Source organism: Rattus norvegicus, chromosome 7 (assembly GCF_021556685.1).
Source record: "Rattus norvegicus strain SHRSP/BbbUtx chromosome 7, alternate assembly SHRSP_T2T, whole genome shotgun sequence".
Lineage (NCBI taxonomy): Eukaryota > Metazoa > Chordata > Mammalia > Rodentia > Muridae > Rattus > Rattus norvegicus.
The window spans coordinates 117,537,958-117,554,953 of NC_141540.1; the positions used below are offsets into that span (position 1 = coordinate 117,537,958).

General features: G+C 48.0%; 1 protein-coding gene and 1 long non-coding RNA gene across 27 annotated transcripts in view; one reads left to right on the top strand and one right to left on the bottom strand.

Moving 5' to 3' along the window:
* Window positions 1–10,913, bottom strand: LOC120093816 (uncharacterized). 25 transcript variants are annotated; one of them, XR_015625693.1, is made up of 8 exons: window positions 10,033–10,190; window positions 9,383–9,488; window positions 8,850–9,075; window positions 8,593–8,656; window positions 8,421–8,505; window positions 7,603–8,084; window positions 729–940; window positions 1–572 (listed from the first exon to the last, which is right to left on the bottom strand). It is a non-coding gene; the product is annotated as an uncharacterized LOC120093816 (long non-coding RNA). The 25 variants fall into 25 exon arrangements; XR_015625706.1 differs by having other exon boundaries at window positions 8,425–8,505; window positions 10,022–10,084; XR_015625702.1 differs by lacking the exons at window positions 729–940; window positions 10,033–10,190 and adding an exon at window positions 10,768–10,908 and having other exon boundaries at window positions 8,850–9,040.
* Window positions 8,752–16,996, top strand: part of Spatc1 (spermatogenesis and centriole associated 1) — a 23,761-nt gene continuing 15,516 nt past the window's right edge. The window contains exon 1 of one of the 2 annotated variants that reach the window (NM_001115026.1): window positions 8,752–9,025. In NM_001115026.1, the coding sequence (NP_001108498.1) occupies window positions 8,836–9,025 (190 nt within the window). In that variant the 5' untranslated portion in view covers window positions 8,752–8,835. The remainder of the gene's footprint in view (window positions 9,026–16,996) is intronic. The other variant, XM_087557417.1, reaches the window with a different exon arrangement.

Genomic DNA, 16,996 nt, shown 5'->3' on the forward strand with positions numbered 1-16,996 from the left:
TTGGAGGGGAAAGGTTTTATTTTCGCTTACACCTTGTAGTCCACATCCAGGGAAGTCAGGGCAGGAACTCAGTGCAGAAACCTGAAAGCAGGAAGTGATGTGGAAGCCATCTTGCTTGCTCTTCAAGGCTTGCTCAGCCTGCTTTATTACACACCCCTGGGACCACCTGGGGAGCGCCTCTCACATAAATCCCTAGTCAGTAAAGTGCACCTCAGACTTGTCCATAGGCAACTTGGTGGGAACATTTTCTCAAGTGGTGCCCTCTTTTTTCCAGACGACTCAAGCTTATGTTAAAGACAGCCAACACCCCGTCTCAAATGACTAAGGTGAAGGGAATTAGAGGGTAGTCTTACACCACAGTCTTTGTCCCTCCCTCATCTCCACATGAACATGCGCAGGCCCACGCCCACATCCACACAGAGGTAAATAGAAAAACATGTCAGGCCTGTCTAACATCTGTGCTCTTCTGTCTTCTCCCAGCCAGGCTGGGGAGAGTATTACAAGCAGGGACTTGGGCTAGGGAGCTCAAGTGTCCCCCTGAGCTTCCGGCAGCGAGGCTCCATGAGCAGTTCCTGTGGAATAAACAAGGGAGAATGAGGCTTCAGATGCCTGGTTGCTCACTGATTATCCCCAGAACACATCATGTGCCTGGAACTGGCAGGTTCCAGATCTACAGTTTAATGAGAAAATGTTTCCGGCAGAGAGTGCTGCCATGCTACCCCCATTACCTTATCTAGTGCTTCCAAGGACAGCGAGAGGAAGGATGTTATTATCCCTACAGCAACATGAAGAGATAGATAGGTGCCCTGATAGATGCTGGCCCAGACCCACAGCACTTAACTCAGGGATCAGGTGCGGCTTTAAGCACTGCTGCTGGAGTAACAGGTCTGATGGGAATGGACCAGTTTATGGACCGGAGAGGCAGCACACAGGCTGAGTTCTGAAGGGGGGATAACAGGAAACAGAGAAGGGAAACATTGGCATGAGGCTGGTGCCCTGGAATTTGCTATGGACTGACAGTTTATGTGCCCTCGAAATTCATATGTTGAGATCCTAACCCCAAAGTAATGGTATAGGAGGGAGGGGGGTGATTAAGGCTTGAGCTGCAGGCCTCATGGATGGAACTAGTGCCTTTATAAAAAGACACTGAACTCAGAAGGCTGAGGCAGGAGGATTGAGAGTTCAAGGCTAGCCTGGAAAAAAAAATACATATAATCTGGCTCCCTCCTTCTCTCTCTCTCTCCACTCTGCTTTATGAGGATGCAGGAGAATATGGCTACTGTCGGTATGCTAGGAAGAGATCCTTACACAAATGCAGCTCTTCCAGGGCCTTGATCTTCTGCTGCTAGTACCCTTCGGAACTGTGAGGGAGAAAGCTGCGTTGTTTAAAGTGCCAAGTCTACAGTAATCTGTTACACTTCAAAGACCCAGTGTGAGCTTCTGGAACCCCCAACACATTCTTCCAGCAGGTCTCATCAGCCTGCTCTACCTGGGGGGTAGGACTGAGCACTGCGCCATTCAGGTTTTCCTAAGCTTGTCCTTCCTGCTTTGTTTAAAACATAAAAAGCAGCTACTGAGCCAGCAGTGACGACATTTTCAAGCCTTCCAAAGCCTCAGAGAGCCTTTGCACTCGGGGCCAGCCCTTCTGTGAGGGATAATCTTGGGGATACGATCCAGGTCTTTTGCCCCCAAATTTCTGCTTCTAGCCCAGACACTCTGGAGATTTTCTCACCTTTCTTGGTGTTTTGAGACGGGGTTGCTTTGTAGTCCTGGCTGTCCTAGAACTAGCACCATAGACCAGGCTGGCCTCAAACTCAGAGATCCAATTGCCTCTATGTCCAGAGTACTGAGATTAAGGGCATGAGCCATCACAGATATTTATTCCTTTCTTTCTAGCCACGATCCTTGCATAGATATACAGATGTCCTGACTCTCCTGAACACCGTCTGCCTTCCCAAGATCACAGATATAATCGCCACATTCAGGAAGCAGGAGGATTGCTTTGAGTTTGGACCGAATCGTGAGTTCCAAGACAGCCAGGGCTACAGGATGAGACACTACTGTCAAGAAACTAATTTTCTCAAAAAAGAGCACCTAGTTAATGCCTTGTCTAGTCTGCCAGTCGACACACAACCCTCTCCAGCAGCTGCTGCCATTCTGTCATGCCAGACCCACCTCTAGCTTGCCAACCTTCAGCCAAAGACGGGGGGGGGGGGGAATAAGGAAGTCTCTGGGGCATGGCTCATATGGGGTAGACCGGCTGCATAGCACCTATAATAACACTCTCAACAGACACTGTCCAGGTGGTGGTAGTGCACGCCTTTAATCCCAGCACTTGGGAGGCAGAGGCAAGCAGGTCTCTGTGAGTTCGAGTTCAGCCTGGACTACAAGTGAGTGCTAGGACAGCCAAAGCTACAGAGAGAAGCCTGGTCTCCCCCCCCCCCTCCAAGAAAAAGCCACTGGCAAGAATGTGGCAGTGCAGATGCCCTGTAAGAAGTCTACTGAACCTCTGAATTACTAATTCCCCTGTCGGTATCTGGTGTAAGAAACTGGTCAGTTTGAACCAGATCTGTGCTTCCAGAGCATAATTTTGCAGGAGGCAAACGAGAGGTCTCTGATTGGCTTTTTGAAGATAGCCAATCTGCATGTTGCCCACTCCAAATGTAAAGCCACTATGCCGTAAGATCTCCGCCCAGACTACAGAGAATGTGATAATAGAATCCAGTAAGGCAGGGCAGGGTGGCACATGCTAGTAATCCCGGAACTTGGGAGGTAAGGAGAAAGGTGAGGAGTTAAAAATCACCCTTGGTTACACAGTAAACTTGGGACTAGTCTCCAAAATAAACAAACTGTGGGCTTACTCGAGACCCTGTCTCAAACAAGTTGCTACTTGCTAGTTTTTGCACACTGCCAGCATTCACACATTGACCAGAGGAAGGCTTTGTCTATTCTGAGCCCCACCATCACCCATCCCTGGGGCGGGAAGAGTGGCACTGATAATTTTCCATGGGTCTGAGGCACTGGGCTCGGTCATGAGGCCCTGCCCACGTCAACAATACCTCACTCACGACTTCATCCATTCCTTACGCATTCACTTATGCCGTTCTCGGCTATCCACATCTAAAGTCACACTTTGATCTCCACATACACACTACAGAAAAATGCACACATGTATACATGCATGTACACTATACACACACGTACATATATATTCACAAACTACATATATACAAACATACATGCAAAATTTTTTTGTCTAAACAATGCCAGTGTTTGGATTGGATTGGATTGATTATTTATTTATTTATTTATTTATTTATTTATTTATTTATTTATTTATTTATTTTGGAGACATAGTCTAACTATATAGCCATGAATGACCTGAACTTCCTAGATAGACTAAGCTGGTCTTGAACTCATAGAGCTCCACCTGACTCTTTGTGTCCCAAGTGTTGGGATTAAAGATGTGTTGCTACCATGCCTGCTGGATTTTTCTATGTAGTATCCCTGGCTGGCCTGGAGCCATGTTGTAGATCAGGCTGATCTCAAACTCCCAGAGATCTACCTATTTCTGCCACCCTAGTGCTGGGGTTAAAGGAATCTGCCCCCATGCCAAACTAACATTTGGGTTTGTTTAAAAAAATAAAGTTCTTATTGACTGCTGAGAGAGAGAGAGAGAGAGAGAGAGAGAGAGAGAGAGAGAGAGGAAGAAGAAGAAGAAGAAGAAGAAGAAGAAGAAGAAGAAGAAGAAGAAGAAGAAGAAGAAAGAGAAAGAGAGAGAGAGAGAGAGAGAGAGAGAGAGAGAGAGAGAGAGAGAGAGAGAGAGAACCTTTTCAGTTTTATGACAGTGTTCTCTTAGGGGGAAAAAGTGATTTGTTCATACATTTTTGAGCTCCTTCTATGCCCCAGCGGTGTCTTTGCTGGGCTCTGGCACACAAGGCAAATGCTGTGACACTTCTCTGCTGGGCAGAGTTCTGACACAGGTATCTGTCGGCAGCTGTGCAGAGAAAAGCTGCCATCAAAGAGGGTGCAGGAAGTGAGACAAAAGCCCAGAGACAACAATGCTCTCTCCCCAAGCCCCGAGCTGCACAGCTAAGAGGACACTGAGTAAATAGAGAAGTGGTTGTGCCCCGGCACACTCTCACCTATCCCATGATGCACTCTGCCTATCATCTGCCACATCTGCGCCTTGCAGACACCACGTAACATTCACTAACTGTCACTCATGGCACCTCAATCCTCTGAAATATAAGACAGGGGTGGGTAAGAGTTGCCACTGACGTGATTAAGGAACACAAGACTAGACAAGAGCTAGCCGGAAGCAGAGTGCGGTGGAACACTCATTTAATCCCAGCACCAGGGAGACAGAGACAGGTGGGTTTCTGTGAGTTTGAGGTCAACCTGGTTTACAGGCCAGGCCAGGCAAGGTTTTGAAGTCAGACCCTGTTTCAAAAACAAAAACAAGGGGTTGGGGATTTAGCTCAGTGGTAGAGCGCTTGCTTGCCTAGCAAGCTCAAGGCCCTGGGTTCGGTCCCCAGCTCCAAAAAAAAAAAAAAAAAAAAAACAACAACAACAAAAAACAAAACAAAAAACAAAACAAAAAAACAACAAAAAACAAACAAACAAAAAAAACCAAAAACAAGACAGCACCAACAAAAACAATAAAATGGGGGTGGAGTGGTATCTGAAAGGAACAGAAGAATGAAAAGATCCCTCCCAGAATGGACAGACAGCACCCTGAAGCGCCTGCCATCAACAGGATGTGAATACATACTGGCAGACCACAGAGTTAGAAGCAATTACTGCAGGCAGGATCAAAGCGGTCACATGGCCAGCCTTGCTACTATTGGGTTGGCCATGCAGTCGATGGCAGCTTCCCAGGGGTGCCTCTCACCATATCATAGTCCATAGGGAAAGGAGGTCAAAGGTGAAAAAGGGCGGGGACCAGCTCCAAGACAGACCCCAGTTCCTTAGCAAATGTTTTGAAAGAAAAAACAAAAAACAAAAAAACCCAAAAAGTTCAGCAAGTTGCTGAAATTGCAAAAATTCCAAGCCAAGAGGGCAGCGGAGCTCCCTGAGGGATCGCCAAGCTGGAATGCTGAACTGAATCTAATAAGGCAAATTTGAATGGGGACAAACTGTGCAAATCCAGTGACCGGAAACCAGAGGGAGTAGAGTGACTCAGCATTCGAGAAGGGACACAGCACGAGGATTTGTTCCCAGTGAATTCCCGAGGAGTCTGCGAGGGGTGAAAAGCCGGAGGAGATGCTGGGAGGTTCCTCTCCATTGCTGCAGCGCCAGCTGCCTGCAGCCAACCACTCTGACCTGCTTGCACGGGCTGGATTGAAGACAGCACGGGGGCAACCATTATCCCCTACTCTGCAGACCTCACTGCTGAAGACCCGGATGGATGGGCATAAATTCTAGATAAGACCCGCTCTCCAAACAGCCAATACCCTCTGTCCCAGAATTAAACCCACTAATTTGGGTACCAAAGGACACTTTGAAAACACAACATAATAAAACTAATGATAAGGGGGAAATGCAATGAAAAGGAAATAAGGGCAGAAAGAGCTGGAGAGATGGCTCGGCTCTTGCAGAGGACCTGAGTTCAAATCCCAACACAGCCTTCTGCAGCTTCAGCTTCAGGGATCTACCTCTAACTTCTGTGGGCACCAACCCTGCCTGCACTCACATGACCGGAGGACACACACACACACACACACACACACACACACACACACACACACACACACACACACAGAGAGAGAGAGAGAGAGAGAGAGAGAGAGAGAGGAGAGAGAGAGAACAAATCTTTAAAAAAAAATTAGAAAGAGCAACTGTCCTGAGTAGAAAACAAAGAGGGGCGGGTAGCTCAATGGTCTGGGAAAGTCAGGGTACCCTTCGAGGACATTCCCTCTCTACACTACAGCTCCATGGAGGGGCTGTCTACCCTAGCACCCTACTGCAAAAAAGAAAGGTAGTAGAGAAGGAAGTCTGCTCTACCCGCACTCCTTCACACAGCCGGCCCTGAGGAAAGCCATACTCCAATCTCTACCTTCCCTTCCCACTCAGGTGCCAGACCTGAGAATCTGGAGTTGGCCACATCGCTCTGCCCACGCAGCCTTCCACATGTCACTAATGACTCCCATGTCACCACTTTTCCGTTGTGTCTCATCCGACTTCCTAGAAGCATTGGGTAATATTGTTGCATCACTGCCTTGAAAGGGTCCCTTGAGTGCAGCGGATCAAATCTGGCCTCCCTGAGTAGTCTACCCATGCCTGTGGCTTCTCCCCTCTGTATGTTGCAGACTTGCCCTAGTTCTTTGAGGCACAATGAGCCTCCCATTCATTACCAATCCCTGGCTGATCTCATCCACTCATACGCCTTCGCTTGCCACTCCAGAAGCCGATGACTCCCAAATCTATCTTCCCAGCCCATGCAGCATGTTCTACTCTGAGATTCTCAGCAGAAACTCCCACCTTGCTTAGCACATCCCCAGGATCTTGTAGCACCTCTAAACCCCACCAGGAATTTCCTTCCTAAACTTATCTCCCTCTCTATCGGTTTGATATAACCAGTGACTTTCTGCTGCCCAGGTCAAACACTCCAAGGCATCCCTGGCCTTATCCCTTGTCATCATTCTAAGGACCACTCTGTTTAACACCTCTAACAACCTCTCAGCCCTGATTATTTCCTTCATACACCTCCAAGATACCTCACTGCGCATGCAGATGGCTGTCATGACCTCTTTCCTGCACATCATACAGCAGGGTTTCTCCTCCAGTATCTAAGTCAACATCAGTCTAGCATGACTTGGGTCCTCCATCTTTCTCTTCCTCAGATAAGGCTTCTCTGATCCAATTGCATCTACCCGACCCACACCACCTCCAAGCACTTAACCACAGGGGTAATTCAACAATTTCATGAGCTCGATATGGTCAGTCAGTTTCATAGTGGCTGCTTATAACTGGAACTGTGTCTCCAGTTCCTAACAATGCCTGCACATATGGAGGAAAGAGGCATTGGGACAAAAAAAAATAGTGATAAGTTTTTTTTTTTATGATGCAATCTTTTGCTCATAAGTCTGTCACTGTCTGGTTAAGACCCACCTACGTGATTGGAGGGGCTCTCCTTTACCTAAAGTTAGCATTGTGTAAATGTTAACCACAACTACAAAAACCCCTTCAAAGCAGTGCCTACCCCAGCTTCCAACCAAAGACACAGGCACGGCACACTAGACGACCCAAATTGACCCACCGAATGAAAGCATCGGAGATGATGTCAACTCAAAGACAAGACCATGGTACGCTTATTGTCACATGCTGAAGGGAAATTCAGCAGACATGTTTTATAAAATTAGGTGGAATAGTGAAAAGAACTTGTGCCTGGTCCTCAGGTACTCTTGTCCTTGAGGCCAGAGTGACTTAGGATTACATCATGGAGTGCCAGATGAACTCAGGATTACATCATGGAGCATTGTGAGGTCCAGATAGAACACCCAACTTAGACTGACCCCAGCCCTGACTGATCTCCTCTTCCTCAGCTCCGCTCTCTACCAGAGTCTGCCCACTGGAATCTGGTCAAAAACTGGACTTTACCTTCCTCTCCCTGACCCATGGAGAGCTTTGAGAGAAGTTGACCACAGAGCCAGTGGAGGTCTTGAGGATTAGGTTCCATTGACTCCCAAGATCAGGCCCATGGCACTCTTTCTAGATAGCTCTAGGAGAAGGGCATGTCAGGAGGACTCAGTCCTCATCTCTTGAAGCCAGGTGAGGAGGACTCGCTCCAGTTCTTGTTCGGAAGTCGTAGCAGAGGAACACAGCGACTTGTGCATCTTCGGTTGAACGCCGCTCCTCCTCTGGGAGAAGGTTGCCTTCTACCAAATGGACTTCTTCAGGAGGATGGAATGGGTACTTGCTTAGCCGGCCAGATCAGCCAAGTTGACTCAACCCTGGCGATCGTAGAGTGACAGATGGTGCTGCTGGATCACCACCATGTCTTATTTTAGATCCTTGAGAGAATGGAACTCCGGAAGATTCAAGGACCCGAGGAGAAGAGATCAGGTGCAAAGGAAGAGTCACTACAGATGGGAGTAAAGGGTCGGTGTCAGAAATGGAAACTCCTGAGCTGTGGGAGCCTGGTCTTGGCTAAAGGAGACTGTCAGCCAGTAGCTAGGGAAGGAATAGAGCACTTGTGACTAGAAGAAATTATGGGCCAATTTCCTGGCACCCAAGACAGAGCTTCCTCAGGAGATAGCTAACAGATGAAGTCCAGGCATGCCAATGTCGAAAGGAAAGGGCACCCAGCCCAGGAAGGCAGAATAATGAATATTCACCAACAAGTATCTGATCAACAAATGTCTGTGCCAAGTTGCACCCCTCGTTGTAGTCTGAGGTACTCTAGGAAGGTACAATACCTACGCTCGCTGGCGACCATCCTTTGGAAGGCACCGAGGGGCCAACTGCACGGCCACGAGGCAAGTGATGTGGTATAGGACTCATCTAAAAGGGAAGTCCAGGGGCAACAATCAGCTTGAGGTAAAGACCACATAGCAGAAGATGCAACAGCGACATTAAAAATGGCCAGACCTTGTCAGGACACTTCAGGCTGAGGTAAGGCAACACACAGGCCTGGAGGCGCAGAGAGCTGAGCCTGTTAGAGCAGAGGGCAAAGAGGAGGGCATAGTCTCTGACCTCACAATACCCAGAGCCCACTGGGCCAGGCTTGCAGACTCTGGTGCCCTTTTCCAGCCCGGGCAAGGCCCCGGGCCCTGGGCAGCCTCCGGGTGCAGTGCCCTCCCTTGGGCTGCACCCTTTCCTCTTCCCTGGGGCATGTCTCTACTTACAAATTATGAGGGGCTTCGGCATCAGATTGAGAGGCTGGTGCGGGAAAATGAAGAACTGAAGAAGCTGGTTCGGCTCATCCGGGAGAATCACGAGCTCAAATCTGCGATCAAGACTCAGGCAGGTGGCCTTGGCATCGGCGGGCTTTGTGAGGCAGCCGCAGGCCCTTCCCAACAGGGTAACTATAAGAGGCCTGGGTATAAGGACAGTGGGGAGGGACGGCTGGAGCTGCACAGAGGGAGGAAGGGGCAGTATGCTGTGATCTGAGGAAATTATGGAGAAGGGGCTTAGACAGTAACAAACAGAGGACACTGGCCTCAACAGGGGGAAACAGGAGGAGAACATAGGCCCATTGGATGAAAGGGAAACCTAAGCCCTTTATTAGTCATCCCACAGGAGCTTCCTCACCACATTCCCCTCAGCCTAACCTCTAAGCAGCATCATAGTCTAAAAACTGCCCAGCTCTGGAGTCCAAATCTTCTCCCCGCCCCATCCAACAAGCTACCAACCCTCAGTCTCTACATCCCTATCCTACCTCCCTTGCCTTCAGCCTTTCCCAAGTCCCACCATCCGCACGGGATCTTCCTCTCCGTTTTCTGATAGCCAGAAGGAATCCAGATGCCGAGGAGAGAAACCAGGACCTAAAGTTGAGATTTAGGATTTGTTAGCCCCCAGGGGCTAGAGATATCCAAATCAGAGTGAGAGAAGAGAACCCGCAAGGTTGTAAGTGTTCACAGAAACGTAGTTGAACTGACGACCCTTGCTGAGCCCAGGGATGAGGTGAGAGGGAGGTGACATTCAGACACCAAGGGATGACAGAGGCTACAAAGCCAAGTATAGAGATAGAAAGGGAGTACAGAAAAGGTGGAGAGCTGTGAGCAAGGAGGGGTCAGCATGGAGGATACCAGGGGGAGAGCTTCCGGGGGTGTAACATTCCCAAGGCATGACTATAGACACTGACTGATACAGATCCTAAGGTGTACTCAAAGGAGGAAACACTAACATATTATTAATATGTTTATTATATTAACATATAATATAATTAATATATTTATAATAGCTCCCTCTCTACACAAGCCTTCCTGTCCTAGAGGTTGTGTCCTTTCCCACCCGTGATTTTCGATGTGTGCTTATAGCCTATCCACCCCACAGTGACCCGCCCTCTGTCACAGACCTTCATCTTACCCTCCCTGCTTGTCCTCTCCCTCTGTTCCCAATGAGGCATGAAATCTCTCTTATCTAAGAGGAGGACTTTGCTCTGCCTGTTTAGACCTTCTTCAATTTGGCAACGACCCCAGCAATACTGTTCTGGAAAGGTTATGAGTAACATCCTAAGTGCTTTCTCCACCTCTGCGTGGCATTTGGGAATAATAACCCTCACTGAGTCTCTCTCTCTGAGCTCCCAAGCCAAGCTGGTTATCTACCTCCTGACTCATGTTAATCACTGCGACTCCCAGGCTCAGGTTCTGGCTTTAAGCCCTGCCCCTCCACCCTCGGGCAACCCACCTACTGCACCACTCCAGCCCTACAAGTGAAAATAGCTTTCCAGGATCCTGGAGGCCTAATTAATCCCTGGAAATAGTCTCTCCCGGGGGTCGGGGCTGGAAGTGCAGTCGGTTGCTTAGCATGCATGAAGTCCCAGGTTTATCCCTAACCATAAAACTGGGTATGATTGCACAAGCCCCGAGCAGAGAGATCAGAAATTCAAAGTCATTCTCACTACACAGAGATGTCAAGACCGGCCTAGATTACACAAGACACTGTCTCAAAAAGAAAAGAAAGTTCAGGGGCTGGGGATTTAGCTCAGTGGTAGAGCGCTTACCTAGGAAGCGCAAGGCCCTGGGTTCGGTCCCCAGCTCGGGGGGGGGGGGGGGGGAGAACCAAAAGAAAGTTCAGCAGTTAATCTGTAACTAGACTAACTTCTGGTTGAGAACTTGAACCCTTGGACTGAGAGGTTGACATCCTTCCGGGTGGTGTACGTTCCTCAGCCTGCTCCTTTCTGGCTGGGTTTCCTACCAGTGAGCCTGGCTGTAGCGGACACGCTCCATTTCCCTAGCCATGCCCATAAGCATTGGTGCACCTCCAGTTTTAAATGTATCATTAGTAACTAAGGAAACAGGATGAAAACAAGAACCGACGAAAAAAAATGGGGCAGGGGTGGATCTCTGTGAGTTCAAGGCCACCTTGGTCTACAGGGGGAGCTCTAGAACAGCCAGGGCTACACAAAGAAACCTGTCTCAAAACAAAACAAAACAAAACAAAACAAAACAACAAACCACACACACAACAACAACAGCAACAACAGCAACAAAACCCAGTCAGGTTGACAAAACAATACACACAGAAGAGGGGCAGCATTTAAGAAGCTCCGTAGTCTAGCAAGCTAGGTGCTAGCTTCCTACTTCACACCTTAGGTCTTACTCCTTTCAATTCATCTTTTAAGTGCGTACTTGTGTATGAGTCTGTATGTGAAGGCATGTGCATGCCACGGCACGAGTGCCGGTCAGAGACAACCTCAGGTGCTGGGCTTCATCTTCATCTTGTTTGAGTCAGGGTTCCTCTTGTTTCTGCCACTGCACTGTATACTCACTCGGGGCTACCCAGTCCGTGGCTTACAGGCTCTGTCTTTTTATAGACACGTGCCGTCATGTCTGGCTTTTACACAGGTTCTCGTGACCCAAATCAGGTCTTCATGCTTGTATTCAGTGCTTCTATGCATTGAGCCTTCTCCCCTGGCCCTTGTGATTTTGAGACAGGTTCTTAGTATTTAGGCTAGCCTGGTCTTGAACTCAGTATGTAGCCCAGGTTGGCCTCAAAGTGATTATCTCTCTGTCAGCCTCCAGAGTGCAGAATGCATGCAACTGTATCTGGCTTTTAGGTTTATATTTTAAATCCTTGGGCCTGGAGAAATGGTTCAGTAGTTGACAGCCTCGTACTCTTGCAGAGGTCCTGGGTTTGACTCCCAGCACCCACATGGCAGCTTACAACCATTTGTAACTCCAGTTCTCGACACTCCCTTCTGGTATCCTCGAGCACCAGGCACTGATGTCATGCACAGACACACACGCAGACAAAACACTCATACACATAAAATTAATAAAATTTAAAAAAAAGAAAGCCTTGGAGTATTTCATCTCTTTATGGAGGAGTTCAGACAGCCAGTAATGAAGCCAGGGAGCAACATTCTAAGTAGAAAGCATAGTGTGGACAAAGACCTGGTCTTAGTGCCACGGGAGCGAGAACTAGACAGAAGCGTAAGAGTGTGTGTGGTACCCAAGGGCCTGAAGTGATGAATGGATGTGGGGTACGTGGTGTTGGCATGTGCAACTAAAGTACATGGTGTGCATGTGAGTACATACGTGTGTGACCATGTGTGGAGAACACACATGAGCTTGGGAGAACATAGCATGTACTCTCTGAGGAGAGTATGTTGTAAATATGTATTACTTCCATGTGGCTGTTTAAAAAAATGTGTGAGTTGCTGTGTTATGCGTGGATGCATGTTATGCGTGGATGTATGTGCTGTGGGAGCTTGTGTGGATGCTATGTATCTGACAGTGCTGTGGTTCCTGTATATTGAATGTTCATGTTAGGGGTCAGGGAGAGGTCAGCTTGGGTCAGATCACAACCAACTGTGAATATTAAGAGGCTAAGGACTTGCTCTTAAAAGCCATAGGCCGAGGCTTGTGATTTCTAACAGGAAGTAGCCACATTTGTGCCCAGAAAGATCGTTCCAGCTCCTGGGAGGAAGCACAACAGTTTGGGGTGGGGGAAGGGGGCATGAAGACGCTTCTAGTCACTCAGGTGGGAGACCATAGCACGAACTGCAAGCGGACAGGAACCCATTCCAGTGTAGTGAGAAAGATAAATCCTGACCACTGGATGTAAAGGGTGATAAATAGCAGGGCGTTGGTGGCACACACCTTTCATCCCAGCATTCAGGAGGCAAAGGCAGGCAGGTCTCTGAGATCGAGCGCAGCCTGGTCTATAGAGTGAGTCCCAGGACAGCCAGGGCTGCAGAGAAACCCTGTTTCAAAATAAAATAAAATAAAATAAAATAAGAAAAAGAAGTGATAAATACAGCATCAGGAGTATATCTGACTGACAGGACAAGGGGGCTGCCTGATGGTGCCAGGTCTCAAGATGCACAGTCTGCCACCATCAGGACCAGTCAAGGTGGATCCTTCCCATTTACCTCAGTGGCTCTAATTCCCATGTTCCACTGTGCTCTGTCACCCTTCTTATTACAACAGATTATTTCTTTTCTTTTCTTTCTTTTGGATTTTTGGCTTTTGATACAGTGTTTCATGTAGCCCAAGCAAAGTTTGAACTCCCGACTCCCCTGCCTCTGCCTCTCAGGCGCTGGGATAACAGATGATTCCCACAGCCTGTTTCTGTGACTAGCTTTTATCACGAGGTCAGTCTTCATTTGCTCTCATGGACTCAGGCTTTAATTTCTCCTTCTAACAACACCTTGTTCCTTTAAGCTCTGGTCAGGGCTCTGATGTAACTGAATTCAGAAGGAATACAGAAGGAAATTTCGTTGGGGAGATATGAACATGTCTTTTTTTTTTGGTTCTTTTTTTTTCGGAGCTGGGGACCGAACCCAGGGCCTTGTGCTTCCTAGGCAAGCGCTCTACCGCTGAGCTAAATCCCCAACCCCATGAACATGTCTTAAACACATGGGCTGTAGGTACTCAAAAATCATGTATACCAGGCCCACTGTGGTACAGGACCAAGACCAGATGGTAAGAAAAATGGGTAGTGGTTGGGGCCACTGGACTTAGCTCTTCCTAAGGGATCACATCCTAGCCCAACACTCTAGGAAGTACAATAATCCTAAATTTAAATATACTCTTCTAGGTCACTACAAAGACTTATTTATCAGAGTAAGAAAGACCATTGTCTAAGCGTTCAACCTCTCTGACACACAATATGTGGGCTTCCATTTGAGTTCCTGCCCACTTCTCTGAGAACGTTAAAGGTGATCCTGGAAAAGGGAAATACATTGGAGGACATCATCCTCCAGGGTAAGACATCCGCAGAGAGAGTTTTGGATACTGGGCAACAGGAGCCCTGAAAGCACAGAGAGGAGGTCAGGGCTAGAAAAGATTCAAAGACTGATGATAATTGAAGCCACTAGAGGGGTTCAGAACACCTGGGTCAGCCAGGTGACGGTGTGACACGCCTTAATCCCAGCACTAGGGAGGCAGAGGCAGGCAAGCCTGGTCTACAGAATGAGTTCCACATCGAGCTACACACAGAGAAAAAACAATAAAACAAAACAAAACAAAAACAAAAAAATAACATCCCCGTTGGACTGGAGAGATGGCTCAGAGGTTAAGAGCACCGGCTGCTCTTCCAGAGGACCTGGGTTCAATTCCCAGCAACCACATGGTGGCTCACAGCTGTCTATAACTCCAGTTTCAGGGGCTCTGACACCCTCCCACACACATACACACAGAGAAAACAGCAATGACATAAAAGAAAAAACTAAGAAGAGCTCCTTGGAGAGTACACAGTAGCAAGAGACTGGCAAGGACAAGTGAGAACAGGCAGAAACAAGCTGGTAAGGACATGACAGGACGCAAAGGAAATGACAGGAGTTTACGATCTTGGCGGCCAAGAGAATTTCAAAGGAAGTGACGTGACGTCAGCCAGGCGCAGGCTCACTCAGCAGCTGAGCGAGAAAAGTGCACAATCTTTCCACAGCCTTCCGTGAACAATGACTTGGTATCCATGACTTCAATAGAAGAGATTTCAACCTCAGTGAGAGAGTCTGACCAGAGTGAGGAAAGAACAGGGGCAGTGGGCTGGCTCAGTGGAAAATGGTGCTTGCTGCCAAGCCTGATATTCAATTCCTAGACCCCACCCTGTGCTGGCAGAGAACTGACTTCCACACACCCACTGTGATATGAATGTGTGCTTGTGTGCAGACACAAGGGCAAAAATACTTTTTTTTTTTGAAGACAGTTTTCCTGTGTATCCTTGACTGTGCTGGAACTCACGCTGGAGAGCAGGCTAGCCTCGAACTCAAACTCACAGAGCTCCACCTGCCTCTGCCTCTCGAAGGCTGAGATTAAAGGTGTGTGCCATTACCACCTTGTTAAAGTTGGAAAAAATAGACAGCAGTGACTTTTTAGTTCAAGAAGTTTGACTTTGAGATTTGATTGCTTTTCTCATTGCTGTGGCAAGACCAACTTGAGGTAAAAGGGCTTATTTTGGGCTGGAGAGATGGCTCAGTGGTTAAGAACACCCAACTGTTCTTCCAGAGGTCATGAGTTCAATTCCCAGCAACCACATGGTGGCTCACAACCATCTGTAAAGAGATCCGATGCCCTTTTCTGGTGTATCTGAAGACAGCTACAGTGTACTTATATATAATAAATAAAATAAATCTTTAAAAAAAAAAAGGGCTTATTTTACCTTGCAGTTTGAGAGGTTTTACTGCCCATTGTGGTAAGGGTAAGGATATAAGTCACTTGTGTCTGCAGAGAGGCCTACACACTGGTACTCAACTAGCTCTCTCCTTGTTATTCAGTCTGGGGTCCCAGGCCACCGGATAGGTTAATCCACCCAGCTACTCCACCTTTGAAAGCCCTCACAGACAAACTAAAAGTTAGGTTGTCTTTTGTCGTTCGGTTGGATTCCATATTGAGACGGTTACTCCTGTGGTCCAAGCTGGCGCCAAGTGTGCTGTGTAGCTGAGAATTGGCTTTGAGCTCCTGACACCCTGTCCCCCACTTCCCAAGTGCTAGGGTTACAGATGTGAGAAACGGTGCCCTCTAGGACGCTCCAGGCATTTCTTAATGCAATTAAGTTGACTACAGAAATTGGGAGACAGAGCAGTAGCCAGGGAGAGGAAAGGAGTTTCTATTCAAGATGGCAGAGGCTTGAATTTGTTTGTGTTTGGAAGGAGCCAGGGGAGACTGCACAAAGTTTAAAGGGAGCTCTGAGGGAAGAGCGAAGGGAAGAGCGCGTGTGAAGGCTGGGTGAGGAGGGAGCTGTGGGAGCTTCAGGCTCACTGACTGAATTTCTCCGTGATAATTTCTCCTCGAGCAAGGGTAGAGTCAGACATGGCGATAGACACCTTTAATCCAAGCACTCTGAGGGCAGAGACAGCCAGAGCTCTGTAAACTTGTGACTATCTGGGTCTGCACAGTGAGTTCCAGGCCAGCCGAGATTATACTGTGAAAGTCTGTTTAAAAAACAATCAGGGGGGCTTTGATTTAGCTCAGTGGTAGAGCGCTTACCTAGGAAGCGCAAGGCCCTGGGTTCGGTCCCCAGCTCCGGAAAAAAAAAGAACCAAAAAACAAAACAAAACAAAAAAAAAATCAGGGATGGAGAGGTGGTGGCTCAGCAGTTAAGAGCACTTGGTTCCTCTTCCGGAAGACCCGGGTTCAACTCCCAGCACCCACATAGCTTCGTGCAACTGCCTGTAACTCCAGATCCAGCCGTTCCGATAGCCTCATGCAGACAAGCACGCAGGCAAAACACCAGTAAAATAAAAATTTAGAAATCAAACAGAAAACAAGAGTAAGGGGGAGGGGGGAAGAAAAGGTCTGAAATAAAGATGGGGTGAGAAACTGAGAAGGGAATCTAGAAGTACTGTTTGTGTACACAGTGTGCTAAGTTGTACTAAACAGTACCAGTCACTTGTGAGATTTCCAAAGACCTTAGCCAGCACCTTATGTCTTTTCTTGGATTAGTAACTGAGGCTGGCATGAAGTACACTTTGATGGTTTAGCAAGAATGTAGTTTCATAGTAGGCTGTACTGGCTGAGAGGAAGGGTAGATTGGGAGGACAAAGAAAGCCTTCCCAGTGAGATACAGCTGCCAAGAGCTTTCAGGCCTTAGCTCACACACAGGGAACGGAATTAGGGCAAACACAGGCTCAGACCTCTTGCTCCCGAGAACTCTGGGCCATGCTCACACCAGGCTGTCTCTGTGAGACAGAGACAAATGGGTGCAGGACTGTTAGAACAGCAAAGAGAGTAAAACTGAGAGCCGAGAGCTCAAGACTACAAGAGTAGCTGACAACTGGCCCCTCTTCCCAACAGCGGGACCCAGCTTCTCCACACAGAAATTAGCGCCCAGAATCCAGGCACCATGGTACCTGCCAACACTCCCAATACAAAAGATATGGAGG